Source organism: Sarcophilus harrisii, chromosome 2 (genome assembly GCF_902635505.1).
Source record: "Sarcophilus harrisii chromosome 2, mSarHar1.11, whole genome shotgun sequence".
In the NCBI taxonomy this organism is placed as follows: domain Eukaryota; kingdom Metazoa; phylum Chordata; class Mammalia; order Dasyuromorphia; family Dasyuridae; genus Sarcophilus; species Sarcophilus harrisii.
In genome coordinates, this window is record NC_045427.1 from 218,701,734 (window position 1) to 218,721,308 (window position 19,575).

At 37.1% G+C, this 19,575-nt stretch overlaps 1 protein-coding gene across 1 annotated transcript in view; it reads left to right on the forward strand.

The window, feature by feature from the left end:
* Positions 1 to 1,486: 1,486 nt before the first annotated feature.
* FER1L5 (fer-1 like family member 5) overlaps positions 1,487 to 19,575 on the forward strand; it is a 65,126-nt gene continuing 47,037 nt past the window's right edge. Inside the window, exons 1-8 of the mRNA XM_031951483.1 lie at positions 1,487 to 1,632; positions 10,413 to 10,465; positions 12,141 to 12,232; positions 12,562 to 12,670; positions 13,446 to 13,500; positions 13,855 to 13,964; positions 17,514 to 17,642; positions 19,193 to 19,258. Coding sequence (XP_031807343.1) covers positions 1,548 to 1,632; positions 10,413 to 10,465; positions 12,141 to 12,232; positions 12,562 to 12,670; positions 13,446 to 13,500; positions 13,855 to 13,964; positions 17,514 to 17,642; positions 19,193 to 19,258 — 699 coding nt within the window. The 5' untranslated portion in view covers positions 1,487 to 1,547. The remainder of the gene's footprint in view (positions 1,633 to 10,412; positions 10,466 to 12,140; positions 12,233 to 12,561; positions 12,671 to 13,445; positions 13,501 to 13,854; positions 13,965 to 17,513; positions 17,643 to 19,192; positions 19,259 to 19,575) is intronic.

Sequence of the window (19,575 nt, forward strand, 5' to 3'; positions counted from 1 at the left end):
TTTCTACTGGGCTTATATCCCAAAGAGATTTTAAAGAAGGAAAAGGGACCTATATGTGCAAAAATGTTTGTGGCAGGTCTCTTTGCAGTGGCCAGAAACTGGAAACTGAGTGGATGCCCATCAATTGGAGAATGGCTGAATAAATTGTGGTATATGAATGCTATGGAATATTATTGTTCTGTAAGAAATGACCAACAGGATGATTTCAGAAAGCAGGAGTGACTTACATGAACTGATGCTGAGTGAAATGAGCAGGACCAGGAGATCATTATATACTTCAACAATAATACTATATGATGATCAATTCTGATGGACATGGCCATCTTCAACAATGAGATGAACCAAATCAGTTCCAATAGAGCAGTAATGAACTGAACCAGCTACACTCAGTGAAAGAACTCTGGGAGATGACTATGAACCACTACATAGAATTCCCAATCCTTATATTTTTGTACGCCTGCATTTTTTATTTCCTTCACAGGTTAATTGTACAATATTTCAAAGTCCGATTCTTTTTGTACAGCAAAATAACTGTATGGACATGTATGTATATATATATATATATATATATATATATATATAGTATTTAACTTATACTTTAACATATTTAACATGTATTGGTCAACCATCTGGGGGAAGGGGTGGGGGGAAGGAGGGGAAAAGTTGGAACAAAAGGTTTTGCAATTGTCAATGCTGAAAATTTACCCATGTATATATCTTGTAAATAAAAAATTATAATAAAAAATGAAAATAAATAAAAAAATAAAAAAGAATGTACTCCAAGCACCTGAGTTCAACTCTGGCCTCAGACACTTAATACTTCCTAGCTGTGTGACCCTGGGGAAGTCACTTAACCCCAATTGCCTCAGGAAAAAAAAAGAATATATTCCAAGGGGCAGCTAGGTGGATAGAGGACTAGCCCTGGAGTCAGGAGGACCTGAGTTCAAATTTGACCTCAGACACTTAACATTACCTAGCTTTTGACCCTGGTCAAGTCACTTAACCCCAATTGTCTTAACAAAAAAAAAAAAAAAAAAAAAAAAAAGAATGCATTCCATTTGTGTTAAGGGACAATGTTTGTACTTTTATTCTTGTTATAACTTTCAAATAAATACCCTTTTGTAAAAGTTAATTGAGATTAAGCAGTTAAATAGAAATAGAGTGCTAACTGGCACCTAACAGTGAAAGGAACACAACCAATAGGGATTTTAAGATTATGACAGACAAGAGAGACAGCCCCAAAGCTCTCAGAATGTCCTAGAACTCAAAGGAGCAGAGGCAACCAGCCTGGCTCTGAGAGCATCCTCACTACATTATTTCTATAGGAAGACTACCATTAATTTTAAAAGGATTTTCCATCATCCTGCCTCAGTTACCTCCTTCCTCCATGCATCAGAACTGTTTCCTAAAGGATCCTGCAGAACTAAGACTGTAATTTTTATGACATCACTCTGTTGCCTAGCAAGAGCACATCCTAGTTCTATTTAAGACTTGGGATCAGAAGAGAGCAAACAAGTGAGCTGTGGTTCCATAGAAGTCAGAGAAAAATGTTGCAGCTCATTGTAGAGTCGGCCAAAGTCCAGCCCCCTCAAACTCCCCCACCAAGCTTTTGTGTGACAGTATACTTCAGAGGTAAGAGCCAGAATCCTCATTCATTCAACATACACTTATTGATTTTCTACAGTCCAGTACAATCCAACAAACATTTAAGTGCCTAGCCTTTAAATATAAAGACCAGACAGCAAACAGTTCCATTTCTCAGAGTTTATTATTGTGGGAAGAAAAGGGGAAGGATGGAGGAGATAACAGCATGAAAACTTGGTGTTCTTAAACTTTTCTGTATCTTGGAGTATTTAACATGTGGTTAATTCTCTGGATCCCTTCTCAGAATACATACATACATACATATATATATATATATATATATTTTTTTTTTTTTAATGTTTCCCTTAATATTGATAGAGCTTCATTAAACACTGTTCTCTCTGGAATTTTATCTATCAAAGAATATTCTACTATCTTAATTGATACATAATAGATACCTTGTTTAAAAAAAATCTCTTTAAATCTATATTCTACTCACTGAGTGAAATATTTTTATAATCAATAATAGGGCATTTAAAAGAGTACCTAAACAAGTCAGGAAAGACTCCTTGTTGTTGATTCTAAGTTCACCTCTTTGTGACCTCATTTGGGATTTTTTTAGGGAAAGTTTTTTAGGTTCACACAGCTAGTAAGCGTCTGAGTATTTGAAGTTATGATTTTTGATTCCAAGCCCAGTACTATATTCATTGTGGCCCCTAGCTACCCAGGATTCATCTTCATGCCTTTAAATCCAGCCTTTAGACTCTTATTAGCTAGCTGTGTGACTTTGGGCAAATCACTTAACTCTGCCTAAATTTCCTCAACTGTTAAAAGACCCATAGAAGAAAAAAGCAAACTACTCCAAGTATCTTAGCCAAGAAAACCCCAGATGAAGTCACAAAGAGTCAAACATGCCAACACCTAAAATCAAGAAATGATTAACATTTATACACACCTCAAAGTTTGCAAAGTAATTTCTATACAACCATCCCTTTGAGATAAGTAGAGCAAATATTACCATCCCTCTTTTATAAAAGAGAGAACTGAAGACTCCAAGCAATTGAATAATTGACCTTGGGTCTTATACATAGGAGGGAATCCAGGTTCCCTAATTCCAGGTCACCGGCTATATGCACATGTACACTGTCTTTCAACAAATGCTAAATACAGTGACATTTTATATCCTCAATACTTTACTCCCTATAGGATTATAGAGATGTGGTCTGCTGTAGAAAAGTGTCTGTGAAAGTCTTTAGGTTTTTTTCCATGTTTGTATTAAGCAACCCTCAGTACGTACATCTATCATTCTCATTAAGATTCTTTTTAGAGAGTAGGCACAGCATTTAAATATTCCTGATGTTCTTTTGGACAATATTGGGAGGGCATAATACCTCCTATGATTTATTCCAACTGATACTTCCCCCCTCTTTGATATATCTTAAAAAATAATCCTTCTGATTTCAAAACTCTATTGCTTCCTAAATAGGACAAAAGATAGGAATAACTAGTGTTGGAAGAGCAATGAAAAGACATCACACTTTATATCTGTTGGCAGAACTGTGAATTGGTCCAACCATTCTGAAAATCATTTAGGATTACACTAAGAAAATGATTAAAATGTCCATCCATACCCCTTTGGCTCAGAGATCCCATTATAAAGTATATATTCCTATAAGGTCAAAAATAGAAAGCAAATCTTATATACACTAAACTATTTAGAGTAGCACTTGTATGTCAAAGAATTGGAAACAAGGAATATTATTCTATAAGAAATGATTAACAGGCTGATTTCAGAAAAGCCTGAAAAGACTTATATCAACTGATACTAAGTGAAGTGAGCCAAACCAAAAGGACACTGTGTACAGTAACAACAAGATTAGGTGATGATCAACTATGATGGATTTGGCTCTTTTCAACAATGAGATAATTCAAGGCAATTCCAATAGACTTATAATGGAAAGTGTCATCTACATCCAGAGAGAGAACTATGAAGACTAAATACGGATCAAAGCATAGTATTTTCACCTTCTACTCTTGTTGTTTGTTTGATTTTTTTCCTTTTTCATGTTTTTTCCCTTTTGATTTTTTTTTGCTCAGCATGATGAATATGGAAATATGTTTAGAAGAATTATACCCATTTAACCTATAATAAATATAATGCTCGCTGTTTTGAGGAAGAAGGGAGAAAAAGAGAGGGAGAAAAAATTGGAACACAAGATTTTGCAAAGGTGAATGTTGAAAATTATCTTTGCATGTATTTGGAAAAATAAAATACCGTTAAGAGACCAAAAAAATTGGAAACAACACAAATGTTCATCAATTGAGAAAGGCTAAACAGGTTGTGATAACTGAATATAATGGAATATTGCTATACCATAAGAAAAAATATGAAGAATTCAAAGAAGAATAGGAAAACTTATATGAATATACTTATATGAATGATACAGAGTGAAGTAAACAGAACCAGAAAATAATATATACAATGAATTTTTTGTTGTTTTCCAGTCATTTTTCAATTGTATCTGATTCTTCATGACACCATTTGGGGTTTTCTTACAACAAAAATAAAATTGAATCCTGATCAGAATTGAACTGGTAGAAAAAGAGAGAAAAGGCATCTCCACCCCATTCTTTTCAGAGGGAACAGACTGAGTCTACAGCAAAGATGTCAGACTCACAGGAATCCATTTCTATTTGAGTCTGACACAAGTGATTTAGATATATCATATATCAGGCTTGATTGACATGTGAACTGTTTTGTTTTTCCTCCTCTTCTTTTTAATGTCATTTTTCATTGTTAGAAGGGATAGGAAGTGGTAGAATGTCTTTTGATGAAAAAGTACACATAGCTAAGGTGTTCCTAAGAGGTAGCATGAGGGATGTTATTGTGTGACTCAAAGTGAGGCAAAACAGACATTTCTAGCCTCTTCTCTCTCAACCCTTCCCTAAGAGCTCCTTTAATTCCTGCCAGGAAGAGAAACGGGGGGTCAGGGAAGATGATTTGAGGACTCTGCTTGCCTCAGAGAGAGGAGGTAGTGGGGTAGAATTATATCTATCTGTTTCCTTAAATATTGCTAGTCTAAGAGATGTAGTTTTCAGGTTCAAGCTAAATTTCTGATTGCTATCTGTTAATGGGGAAAGGAGAACCCAGGCTTGACTTCTTTCTCTGAATTCCAATTTTATAATGAATGAACATAGCAAGTAGCAAAGAAACCCATTTATCCAAGCCAATAGCAAAGGAGAAATTAAAGAATGTATATATAAGAAAATATATACCAGACAATGTAGAGTGAAGGAGCTTTCTCTATTGGAAGCTTAATTCAGATCAACCATGAGAGTCCCCAATCACATCCAAGGATGAAATTGGGTTTGGCACATTGGATTTAGGGACATGATAAAGACTGTCCACTCCTCTCATGTCAGTTTCTTTGCAGAGTCTTATTTCTCTTCAGCAACCTGAAGTATGGTTGATATTGTCCACTCTTCAAGTGGGAATCACTCTGAGATTCTTCAGTCAGATCCTAGGACTGATCAAACTTCAAGTCTTCTTCCAGCTTCAAGTTCCTATGACTTCCAACTTTGAAAGAGAAGATGCATGGAGCCAACTCCAGGTTGCTAAAGGAAAAGACTATGGGAAGACATCAGAGGAGAGGAAAGTCATCATATATCCCTATTTACAGCTTGCTACTCTAAGAGATTTAGATAAAATTCCCCTTAGATGAGATCTGAGACTCTCTTGCTTGAGTTGTTACCTCATTTCTAATGGGAGAACTCCCTCACTCTTAATTGTCTGGGATACCTTCTTGATGTCTGTTTTGCTATAATTTGGACAAATAATTCTTTGTTACTCGCAATGTATATTCATTATGGAATTATTATCAGGTGGGGAAAGAGGGTCAAGCTATGTATATAGAACTTAGGGTTCTTTCCACAAAATGACAAAGTGACCAAAAGTTAGCTCAAACCCAGTCATATTCCTTAGATGAAATATATTTGAGGGAACAGATCAATATACTTCTAGCCTGGGACCCCCCTCTCTTTGAGGAGAGCAGAATGTAGACCTCTGGTCTCAATCTCTGCTCTGAATGAAAGTCATGGGGGAAGAAGATGCTAAAAATCCCCTTTAAGCCACACAATGATAGATGCTGCCACACATGATACCTTACTACACATGTAGGACCCACTACTTTCTTCATTCTGATACATCAACTTTTAGGAAAAAACTAGCTTAACCCATGTTTGACAGAAGGCAATAACTGATAGATTTGGGTCCTACACCAATAGCGATCACTCTATCTCCTGTCATTTTATATTTATAATATAAATTATATCTTTGTGTGTATATATTCACCTTTCACTTTTTTTCTAAACTCTGGGCCTGCATCTCCAAATACCTATTTTCTCATTTCTCTTAAAATGGATTTCCAGCCTATGCTTAGAGGGGAGTTAAGACTCACAAATCAGAATCCCCCATGACTAGCTGTCCTCTCCATCTCCTTTGTACAAGAACTATAATAAAATCAAAACTATCCTTGCCTCTTGAAAATGGACTATTAATCTCCTTTGCAGACATGTTCCCTACAATCTTTTCATCAAATGCCTCACAGAAGACCATTTCCTGGAGGAAATTCTGCCTCTCCCACAATACGATTTCAGGAAATTGCCAGTCATGTTTCACTTCACTTCTCCACGACCTCCTCATCAACAGCCCTACTAACTGGACTGCTTCCTAGCTCATTCCTTATCCCTTTCCCCACCTCAGCTTTCCAATTTGCATATCATAAACCTTAATCATGTCTCTTCTGCTGTTATTTCTCAGTTGTGTGTAGATAATAATCCTCCATGCCGACCATTCATCATAACTTTAACTTTCTGGATCACAGTGTCCCTCCATGGTCTTCACTCCCCTTTATTTGTTTGGTTCCTCTTAGAATGTAAGCTCCTGGAAGGCAGAAACTATCTTGCTTTTGCATTTGTGTTCCAAGGATTTATCATTTCCTCCTAAATCCAGTGACTTTCAAATTTCCCACTTTTTTAAAGAGTAACCACTATCCTTCCACCCACTATTATCCAAGTTCTAGATTCTATAATTATCCTGGGCTTTTCTGTTGTCCTCATTCTTTATAGCTGATCAGTGCCCAAGTTTTACCAATTCTTTCTCTAAAACTTATTGTATCCATCCCCTTTGGTCTACTCACACAATAATTATCCTGAGGTAAGTCCTCAACACCTTTGTTAGGATGTTACCTATGGTAAATGTTGTTTTTAAAAAAATGTATTTATATCGTTTGTATTTGTATCATTTATACTTACCCCGGGATCACTCCCTTAGTCTTCCCAGAGAGTCATCCTAAGAACAAAGAATAAAGAACGGAAAAAAAATCAGAAAAACCAATTAACACATTGAAAAAGTCTGATATTATAGCCAATACTCTACATATATTGACCCTCACCTCTGCCAAGGAGTTGGAGAAGCAGGCAATTTCTTATTTTGCTTCTTTGGGGCCAAGCACAGAAAAGTTAATGGAAGAAAGATTTTGGAAAGTTTTAAATGCCAAGCTGAGCAGTTTGTATTTTATTCTGGAGACAATGTGGAAGCACTGAAGCTTTGGTTAGGATAGTAATATACTTGTTTGTTTTTTGGCAGTGATATGGAAAAGAGGTTTGGAAAAAGAAGAGGTGGGTAACATTAATAACATTTTGTTTCAAGTTTTTGATGCTGCTGCTTATATATGTTGTTGTAGGCACTGTGTATATATTTTTTCCCTAGCTCTAATTGTTTTTCTTTGCACCAGTTTATATGTCTTTCCATAGCTCTCTGTATTCATCCATTAGTTGTTTCTTATAACAATGTTTCACTATATTTAGATACTATAATCTGCCTGGACATGTAATAGTTTCCTTGCTTCTAATCTCTCCTCTTTTCAATTCATCTGTCATACTGACTCTTTAACAAGTATCCCTAAATCACTTCTCTGATCAAAGCTTCGGGACTCCCCATTATTTCTAGGATAAAAAATAACTTCCCCATCTTATCTTTAAGATTTTCCATAATCTGACTTCCATTAATATTTCCAGATTTCATATTTCTTTTCCTCATGCACTCTTGTGTTCCAGTCAAATTGGTTTACTTGCTATTTATTTAATTCAGCATTTCATCTCCCACCTATGTGCCTTCTTTGCTAAGTCTGTTCTCCATTTGTAGAAGTAATTCTTTTCTCATGTCCATTTCTAATAATCTGCAGATTACTTCAAGATTTGACTCAGGCATTATCTCCTACTTTTACTGATTGCTTCAGCTCTCCCCTTAGTGCTTGCCCTTAAAAGTACCTTTCATTTTCTTAGGATCTTTTTAGCTCCAGATAGCACAATATAGTGGGAAGAGCTGTGTACTTGGAGTCAAGAAAAGCTACATTAAAATCCTGCCTCATATATTTACTAGTTGTGTAAAACACTTAAATCTCAGCTTCAGTTTTTTTGTCTATAAAATAAGAATCAAATCAGATAATGTATGTAAAGTGCCTTGAAAACTTTAAAGCTCCCTCTCTTCTCTCTTTTCTCTTTGTCTCTGTCTCATATATGAAAATATATACACATATATAATGTACACACACGTACAATAGTTAGTCATATCAACTCTTCCCTTTCCAAATCTTATGACCTTTGGGATATGTGCTATGTAATAGAACCCTAGTGAAATCCTCTTTATGGAGCTATTTGGGATTAAAGAAAAGGAAAATGAAGAAATTAGTAGAAGAGCCTCCTATCTTCCTAAACCACTTCAATTCTGTAAAAACAGGTACATGAAGAACTTTGGGGACTGAAGTCTCTCCTCTGCTATTCAATACACACATCTTTTTTTTTAAACTTTTTTTTTAAAACCTCTTTTTCTAAGCATCTCCCAATATTCCTCTATACCAGAAGGGCATAGTAAGATAACTGCAGGGTACAAAAAGAAAATGTTAAAATTTCTGGAAGAAAAATAGAAAGTAAATCTCACTAATGTTTAACATAAATTTGACATAGGGAATCTCAGGATGAATGTCATATGGTCCTGCATTCACAGAGACAAAATATCTTCAAGGAAGAAGAAAGGAAGGGGGGGGAAGCATATGTGTGATATATAATATATAAGTATATAATAATATACATAAGCATTTAAATAGCATAGTGCCTGTTATCTGCCAGGTTCTGTGCTAAGTGCTTTACAAATACCTCATTTCAAGCTTGTCAGCATAGATTGAGTTCTATAACATGTGGGGTTTCAATAACACTAATATTTTTATTAATAATTTTGATGAGAGAAAAAAGGTTTTTGTCCCATTCATAAATAAAATGAAATATGTATTTTGGCATATTTGGCATACATTGGACTGTCTGCTGGGTGGGGTAGGGAATGGGGGGAAGAAGAGGAAAATTTGCAGCAGGAAGTTATACAGGGGTCAATGTTGGTAAAATTACCCATGCCTATACTTTGTGAATAAAAAGCTTTAATTAAAAAAAATTTAAAAACACCTATTTTAAAATAAACTATTTTATCTTTATTTCATCCTTGTTGATTTTTTTTTTGTGAATGTTTAGTAACATAATAGTACAGTAATACATATATATAATTTAAAAGAAAATATACATATAAGTTCTGCTCACATTTTTACTGATAGGAGTATATGATGAAAGAAGTTTGGAAACCACCATTCTACACAATGCATATACATGCATACACATACATACCAAAAAAAAATCAAAAACAAAAAAAAAAAACCTAAAACACTTCAACATCTTTGGAAAAGGTTGATGGACACTGATATACAACCTAGTAGAAAGAGTGACAAATTTATGTTTCTTCTGTGCTTTATTTCCTTACTAAATCTAAGTTCCTTGAGATCATGGACTGTTGTATACTTCATTATTTGCTAGTTTGTTTTAATTTTATTGGTGCCTTTCATTTGTATACAAAAATCATTTCTTTATATATCCCCATGATCACTGAACCCTCCTTTGTTGTTGGGTTTTTAAAAAATATTTATTTATTCTTACCTTTTTTCCTTTTTGTACATCTGTTTCTTTTCAGTCTCACAGGAATCCTGAGATGAAGGTACTCCAGATATTAGTATTCACATTTTACAGATGAAGACACTGAGGCACAGGGTGTGACTTGCTTAAGGTTACACAAGCTGGAACTATCAGAGGCAGCATTTGAACTCTAGGTCTTTCAGTTTTGCATTCTGGCCACTGAACTATGCTGCCTTTTTCAACCCTCCTCCTCATAACAAAGAACAGCTAACCATAACTAATGAACATGGCCTGTATCTGACCACATGCATGGTATTCCACACTCTTAGTCCACCACTGCAATATTTCATCATTTGTTCTCTGGGACTAAGATTGATTCTTTTAATTTACCAGAATTCAGTTGCCCTTTTTTCCCCCATTAACATTATTCTCTTCATTGCATATATTGTTCTCCTAGTTCAGCCTACTTTGTTCTGTACCAGTTAATACAATTCTTTCCATGTTTTTCTGAATTCTTTATATATATTTTGTTCAGTGCTTCAATACCTGTCCCTACAGTAGTGGCAAATGTTTGTTAATTGACTAATCGTTTCACAAACAACCAGGATACTTTATCTATAATCACATCAATGCTAGGAAATCTTTAATACCATTTCCCATTTATAGATTAATCTGTGAAGCAGTGATAGGGAGAAGAGGAAGAACAAATAGGAAAAGCTAAGATTGAAATATATATATGGCTATACCTGCCAGAATAAACTTGAAGCACAGATGAATCAATTACTAATTTTTCCTTATTTGGTTTCTCCCTCTAGATGTCAAGAAGAAAACTCGAGTCATAGAAGACAATAATCCCATATGGAATGAGGTGCTTAATCATCAAAGGGCAGAAAAGACTCCCTATTCCAAGGGCCTGGAGAGCCAAGAGCTGGGGAAGGGTGGATGTTCCTGGAGATCCTGGGCAAAGTGTGTTTGTGAGAAAGGGGAAATTCAGTTCCCTTTGCCCAAAGACTAGTAGATTTTAGCCTAATAATAGAGTTCTACTTAGCCATTCAACAGGTACAGATGTTATCATATTTGTGTCATCTTTAGGAGCAGGCTACTAAGCATTGTTTCATAATCCCCTCAAGCTATCCCAATTTGAGAACCGATTCTGGTAGGAAAATCATGGGTCCAAGCATTTGCCCATTGGTCTTCACAATTGATACAGCAGAATCTGCAATGCCCTAAAGACCTGCAACAACCATGTTTGCTATATACAGAGTCCACATCCCCATAAACCTTCCACTTGGAATCTGTCTCTGATCTTAGAATATGTCCAGTGTGTGGCTCAGATGTTGCTTAGAAACTTAAAGCAAGGGCAAGGCTACCTTCAGAAGACTCTTTTTCTCTCATTTCTGTTTTTGCCCCTCCTTGGCCCACTTTGGACTATCCACATGAGTTGCCCATGAAAGATCCTCCAAATCTATGGGCACAAAGAAAATGGAAAAAAAAGTGCAAGAATCACCTTACTACTTTTGGTACAGCAAATGAATACCATCCCAATTTGGAAAGATGATAAGTTTGTCTCGACTTACCACCTACCTCCCATCCATCTCAGAAAAAGAAAAATCTTGGTGGTCATAAAGATTGGCCAGACTCCTCATTTTTCAAGTTCCTTGGAGGTTTGGGATGAGGCTGAATGAATAAATAGCATTTATTAAGCACTTATTCAGTACCAAGTACGGGTGCTGAGAGTGCGGGTGATAGATACAAAAGGGAGTCATATCTTATCCTATCAAAGATAATACCAATAGGGGAGAAGGAATTAGAAGTGGGTGTTCTGATGTAGAAAATTACAAGGATGACAATCAGAGCCCTAAGGGAGGTGACTGACATGCTCCTTAAAAATCAATGATGGTACCGATTTAGTTACAATTTCCAAAGAAAGAGCTAAACAGTTAAATGAGGGAAGGAAAGAAGGGCAGATGGCAAAAAGAGAATTGGACTGGATAGTTGTAAGGGATGTGAAGCATTGGCTAGGGGCTAGATATACAGTGTGCTTTCTGAGTATATGCTCACTAATAGCTTGAGGTGTATCCACTCACCCAAGTTCCAAGTTTGGATTAAGTTATTCTGCTGAGTCTATAAGCATTTATTAAGTGCCTACTATGTGCCAGGCACTTTGCTAAGAACTGGTAATACAAAGAAAGGCAAAAGAGGATCCTTTCTCTTAAGGAGGTATCACCTAATGTGGGAGAAAAGATATAAGCTATGAATAAACAAGATCTATGGACCAATGAAAACAATTTCAGGGGGCTATGATCAAGAAGGGCTGGGAAAAGCTTCATGCAAAAGATGGGACTTTAGCTAGGGATGAGTTGGCATGGGCCAGGAGTGAGGGATAAATTGGGTGGATTGTACCACTCAGGCCACTGTCCTTGTAGGTGTGGTGACCGGGAAGTTTCAGCATCAGGGAAGATGGCAATATATCAAGAGTGAACAACTGAGTAGCATGCAAAGCATGTCTGTAAAGGATTAACCTTCCTCTTGTTCCTCCATAGACCCTCGTCTGGCATCTAGGCCCACAGCTCTTGGAAATTGACTCCTACTTGCAAGTCATCCTTCGAGACATAAGCCAAAAAAAAAGTGAAAGGTGGGAAAATCAATCATGATAGGTCTTAATTGGCAACAGCAGATGGGACATCCCTACCCTACCCTAATGCAAGATTTGCATCTATAAATGTCACTAAAATAAGAGCCTTAAGGAATCCCAGAATTCCAGGGGTGGGGTAGTGGGTAAATCTTGCACATTCTGGTGAATTTCCTGGAATTTCTGTCAGCTGTATATCCCCTACCTAAATTCTAGATTATAGATTATTGTTCAGCCTTAATGGTGATTTGATCTCTGCAACTCTTTTCCTTTATCTCTTTCTAGTGAAAAGTAGGCATTTACTAACTAGATCTGTTTCTTTTCATCCCCAGGACTTTTGGTGTAAGCACTGTATTCCTTAGGCCACTGGCAGAAAATCCACATGAGCCTCTGGATCTAACTGAGCTGCCCCTAGTTAGCCATACTACATATCCCACAAAAGTAAGTAAGGGAAGGAATTGAATGTACTATGTGCAAGGAAGAAAGGAAGACAAAGTAGAGGGTTGCCTGTTTCAGGGAATAAAATAGGATTCAATGCCTCCAGAATGAAAGGTTCTTGTCCTGTCTCAAGAGTTTTTGAGAAATGAAAGTGTAACTCAGATCTCAAGCCTAGATATTTATGTATTACTCTCCTCACTGGTGGAGAATTAAACTCATTCTTTTTAAGGCAGAATATTGGCACACTGTCATAACCATGAACATCAACTGGTACTCAGATTCTATATCTAAGATCAATGCTATGATTAGGGTAAGGTGATGTGGACCTTGGAAATTTAACACGTTCCGCAGTTATAGAAACAACTGAGCATAACATCTAGACTATATTGTACAAACTATTGTATTGTTATACAAATCACTGCATAGTCCTGATTTTCACATAAACTTTTAACAACACAAATTATAAAGTTTCTTAAGGGCACCTTCCATGCCTCTGGCCTCAGACATTAAAAATAGTCATTGGGACTCTGCTCCAGATATCGTCCTTTTCCTCCTATAATCATTCCTACCACTACTATTATTTATATCCCTCACCTTATCCCCAAATTTCTCCATCACATCTCACAAATGCACCCCTAATATCATATCCCATACCTAGATCACTACCAGTTCCATTCAGGAGAGATCAGAGATAAACTTACTGGGATGATGTTAAGTTTAGAATTAGTATCAGAAGTTTTACATTTTGTCCACAGTTCTGCTTTCTTTTCTTTTGCAGAGTACCATCACCTTACAAATAACATACTTGCCTCAGATGGCCCAACCTAAGTCAGGTGAGCCATCACACTGGCCCATGATCATCCCCCGAGTCTCTGATTCCAAATCCTAGTGGAGATAGAACAAGAAAGGAGAGAAAAAAGCCTCATAAGCTTTCAACTGCCAACCCTTATGAGGTTCACCTTTACCACAATTCTAGAGCCCAGAAAGTGGTCACAAGAGGAAGATGGTAGAATTCAGACAGTTGGATGAAAAGATTGTGCAGAGATGCTCAAGGGAGAAGGAAATCAGAGAGATGTAGAGAATAGGATATGGTCATCTCTCCCCCTTCCCTTTAGTGGTTGATGCTTTCTAGAGAACAACTCCTTCTCCCTGCCCCAACCCATCTACAGATGTCTGTGTTTCCTCAGAAACTTGGCAAAGCCTTGGCATCGGCTGTAAGGAGGCTGAAGGGCAGGAAATCATGGTGACCGGCCACAATGTGAGAATGCCTCTGACCTTCAAGCCACAGGATTTCCAGGTAAGGAGGCCCCAGCTGTTTGTCCCAAGGGTCAGGTTGAAGCAGTCCCAGCTTTCCCTAATGAGCCTCTGCTGGCACTCCTTGGGAGATGATGGAGAGATTCCAAGCCTACACTTACTTACAGGAGGCTGCCTCTGTAAAAGTTGCCTTGTGAGAACATGCAGAGGGAGCTCCCAGGCTCTATTCCGAGTATCTTCCCAGATCCCTTGCTATGGAATCCCAGTGAAAATTACTCTGTGTTTACAGCCAGAAATATGGCCAAGAAATTTTGTCCTGCAGGTGGCTGCAACTCAAGCTGGGCAATTATCGCTTTGGGAGAAAACTAACCATTCAAATATTTATTGACAGTCAATCAAAAAACATTAAGGGCCCCTTTTGGTCATTGTTTGGGTCCTGATTGACTCTGATTGAATGTAAATAAAATCATTTCTGCTTCAGTCCGAAACCTTGAGAGTCTTCTGCTCTCAAATTTGTTTATTTAGATTTTTTTTTTTTTTTTTTTGATTCAATGAAACAGGAGATTCTTGGCTTCAGTCGCTAAGTAGCATTAATCCCTGAATGGGGGCAGCCTCAGTCAAACTGAGACCTGTTGAAGACCTTAGCCTTACAAATGCCAGGATCTCCCATTGCATCCAGGACCATCTCTGTCTGTCTTGATCTATATCTTGCCATTGGACCCAGATGACTCTGGAAGGAAAAGTGAGGCAGGTGACCTTGCCCAGCCCCATCTCATTTAAATCCAATTCATTTGCATGTCATCTCCTTGATGTCATGGTCCACTTGAAGAACCAAAGTTCAAACAAGAACTGCAATTGATCATAGAGTCTCTGCTTGAATACTCAAGAAAATGGAAATCACTGCCAAACACCCACACACCCCCATATCCAATCAATTACTGAGATTTGCTGGTTCTACCTTCACAACATTTTTGATGTATTTCCTTTTTTCTGACATTACCACTACCCTGGTGCAGGCCCTCATCTCTTCATTCCTAGAACATTGCAATTGCCTGCTGATAGGTCTTCCTGCTTCAAGTACCTCCCTATTCTATCTTCCACTCAACTCTCAAGTGATCTTCCTAAAGCACAATCTGACCATGTTAGGACCTCTTAGCCATCTCTTTTGCAATTAATTCCAGTGGCTCCCACTTACCTCTAGGAACAAATATATTTTATTTGATCTTTAAAACTCTTCATATTAATGGGAATGAATTATTATTATGGGAGAATTATATGGGATATTATGGGATAATTATGGGATAATTATCCCAACATAATATTTTAATTTTTTGTTATTTGCTTGTTTTTTTCTTTCTCATTTTTTTCCTTTTTGATCTGATTTTTTGGGGAGCAGCATGATTATGGAAATATATTTAAAAGAATTGCATATGTTTAACTTACATTGGATTGCCTGTTGTCTAGGGGAGGCGGGAGATGCGGGGGGATGGAGAAAAATATGGAACACAAGGTTTTGCAAGGGTGAATGTTGAAAACAGCTTTGCACATATTTTGAAGGAAAAAAAAACTATTTGTATAAAAATGAAGCCCAAAGGAGTATGTTGAAAAAAAGTCTTCATAACTGGAGTTTTTCCTATTTTACCAGTCTTGCTACACCAGACTTTCTCCCCACTGCTATACAATCCAATGACAATGTTGTCCTTCCTCTTCCTAGCATTAGATACTCTGTCTTCTAATTCTGGTTGGGCATTTTCATTGGCTATTCCCCAGGCCTGGAATGCTCAGTCTCCTCACCTCCAGCTCCTGATTTCCTTCAAGTTTGTGCTAAAGTCTCACCTTCCATAAGAAACCTTTCCTGATCTCCCTTAATATTAGTACCACCCCTTATTGATTATCCTCAATTTATCCTGTATGTAGTTTATTTGTACAAAATTGTTCGTATATTGTCTCCTACATTAGATTGCGAACTCCTTAAGTTCTAAACTCCTGCCTTTGTTTTTGTTGTTGTTGTTGTTTGTTTTTATGGAGGCAAACAAGATTAATTAACTTGTCCAAGGTGACACAGCTAGTAAATGCCAAAGGATTAATTTCAGCTAAGGTCCTCCTAATTTCAAGCTAGGCTCTAAAATCACAAAACCCTATATTAAATAATTCCTGCCTTCAAGGAATTCCTGCCTACAAGGGAAACAAATATACATACCCTAAACATATGGTCAGGTCAGTGGTAAAGTGGATAGAATGTTGGGCCAAAATCAGGAAGAATGAGTTTCCTGAATAAAAATCTAGCCTCAGACATTTACTGCTGTGAGATCTTGAGCAAGTCACTTAACCCTGTGTGCCTTAGTTTCCTCATCTGTAAAATGAGCAGGAGTAGCAAATGGCAAACCACTCCAGTATCTTTGCCAAGAAAATCCTAATTGGAGTCACAAAGAATTGAAGATTGAAAAACTGACTGAATAACAACAATTAGCTATAGTTTAGAAGAAGAAAGAAGGCATTCCAGAAATAGGGAAAGCATTGAATTAAAAAAAAAAAGATAGGAAATAAGAGTACTCAGCAGAGTGCTGGGCACTGTTGGGAATACCAAGAAGTAAATTATTCCTATCTGTTGGTCTTTTCTTTTTATTTATTTATTTTTTTTTCTGAGAGCATCCTGCTTATCATTTCCCAAAGAAAAAGAAGCAAATTATTAATATCATGGGTTTAGAATTCTTTATGTCACTACGATTTAGCAAAATACATGGCACATAAAGGCTTGCTGATTGACTGATTTTAGGATTATCTAGGCTCATTTTGCAAATAAACCCTGTGGCCCAGAGGTAAAGATCCTTATACTCTAGAGTCCATGGGCAGCTAGATAGTACAGGAGGGCTTGAGTTCAAATGTGACCTCAGACACTTAAAACTTATTAGCTGTATGTGACTGTGACCAAGTCATTTAATCTCAGTTGCCTCCAAAAAATCCCAAACAAACCAGATTTCCACTATTCTTTGGGATTTAGTAATGTAATGGAGGAAACAATACACATCCTTTCACTTACCAAGAGTTCAATAACAATAAAAGAGATTTTATAGAGGGGTTCATAAAGAGAAATAATAGGAAATAAGGCCAGATAGGAAGATTAGGGGACAAACAATATCAGGAGACCACTTAGACTTTAGACTAGGGCTTTTTCTACTCACAATCCCTTTTCACTTGAGAAATTTTTACATGACCCCAGATATATAAGTATATAAAATAAGTCTGAGGTCAAGTAAAGGAGTAAGTCAGTCTGGGACTCAATCACCACCAATGTCCCTTTCCTGCCCAAAGTCTGTGATCCTATGACCAGGACCTAAACAAGGGTGGAGACTAAGAAATCCCCAGGAACAAGAACCCAAGATGTTGTAGTTTCCAGGCCCTACCTGATCCATCATCTTAAGTGTGTTTTGTGTTCTCAGAGGCTTCTCTTTTGTTTTGTTTTGCTTTATAAAATAAGGTACAGCTTAATGTCCACCCAGTGGACCGGCTAAGGGCTGGTTCCCAGGGTTCTGCCTGACAAGGGTGCTAGGATCTGGCCCAGCCTGTTAACAACTGTTCTTGTTTCCCCCAGGTCCAAGTGAGAATATTTGAAGCCCGCCAGCTCCATGGAAACAATATTGAGCCAGTGGTGAAGATATTAATTGGAAAACATGAGCATCGGACTCGGATCAAGAAGGGAAATAATCCCTTTTTCAATGAGGTTGGCTTTGAAGCGTGGGGAGAGGGGAAGGAAAGACAGGGAAGATGGGGAATAATCAGCTTTGGATACCAGGCTTTTTTTTTTTTTCTTTTTTCTTTTTTTCCTGGAAGTAATTATAGCCAGCAATGCATAAAAGCTCTAGCCCAGAAGGACCATGAGAATCAGCTATGTATTTCTCAGGGAAGTAAGGGCCACTGGCTTACTATTTCTTCCAGGTCTGGTCTTGAGAAGTTTCTAAAGAACTCACTTTCTTTATCTGTAAAGTAAAGGGATTCAACTAGATGGTCCCTCAGGTGCCTTCCATTCTATTCCTTTCTATGTCATCATCATCATTTTTATTGTTGGATAGCTAGGTGGTGCAGTGGATACAATGCCAGGCCTGAAATCAGGAAGACCTGAGTTCAAATCCAACTGCAGACCCTTAACTGTCCAGGTGACCCTAGGCAAGCCATTTAACCCTGCTTGCCTCAGTTTCCTCATCTGTAAACTGAGCTAGAGAAGGAAATGGCAAATCTTCAATAGTTTTTCCAAGAAAACCCCAAATGGAGTCTCAAAGGATCAGATATGACCGAAAAGGAAGTCAAAGCTTTTAGCATAAAGTAATGGATCATGAGACAGGGTTTTTGGCCAAAGTAAATGCTGCTGTCACTTGAGGCTCCTAAATAGGTAGGGAAGGTAGTCACATTTTTCTGAATTTTGGGTTTCTAATGCTGATCTTTGCCCCCTTAGAGAAAGTAAAATGATGTCACCACATTTTTTGAAAGTGACAACATTATTTCTTCATATATTTGAACAGCCACATATATCTTTTTAAAATTTTTGGGTTTTTTGTACTTTTATTTTTATAAAAGCTTTTTTATAAGCTTTATTTATAAAAGCTTATAAAAACTTATTTATATAAAGCTTTTTATTTTCAAAACATATGCATTTTTGACAACATTGACCCTTGCATAACCTTGTGTTTCAGATTTTCCCTTCCTTTCTCCCATCTCTTCCCCTAGATGGCAAGCAGTTCAATATATGTTAAACATATTAAAATATATGTTAAATCCAATATGAATAAACATTTATACAATTCTCTTGGTGCACAAGAGAAATCAGATCAAAAAAAGAAAGTAAATGAATAAGAAAACAAAATGCTAGTGAACAAACAACAAAAAGAGTGAGAATGCTATGTTGTGATCTACATTCAGTTCCTACAGTCCTCTCTCTTCGGGTGTAGATGAACAGCCATGTATATCAATACAAGTTGAAAACTCAAGGAAACTTTTTTTTTTAAGAAAATGAGAACTTCAAATCCTACTTCTGACACTACTTACATGACCTTGAACAAGTAACTTAAACTCCCTGTGTCTCAGTTTTCTCAACTTTAAAATGAAGGATTTGGATCAGAGGGCCTTAGAGGCCCCTTTTGGTTCTATATCTGTGATAATATTATGATTCATGATTCTATGAATTTTAGAATGAACCATCCTCTCTCAACTGCCTACTTTCCACCTCCTCATTTCCTCCCTCCCCCAACACGTAATACTACCTCTTTTATGTTCCAGAAATTCTTCCATAATTTCCATCATCGGTATCCCACAGACTTTTTTGAAGAAATCCTCTCAATCCGGGTGAGGAAGTCAACTAGTTTCCCTTAACCTCCAGCACTATAACCCTCTTTGATAGTGTGGGGAATTATTTCCCATCATACCTCATTCCTGAACAAACTGTCATCCTCTCTTTTTACTTTTCGGTGAGTCACTCTCAGAAATTAACTTATCCAAGGTTGCCTGTGATTTCATCAAATAACTAAGTTATACAATGGATAGAGTTCATATTCAATCTCACACATTTACTAACTCTGTAACTAACTCTGTAAACTCTAACTTAACATCCATTTGCCTCAATTTCCTGCATAATAATAATAGTACCTACCTTCCAGAGTTGT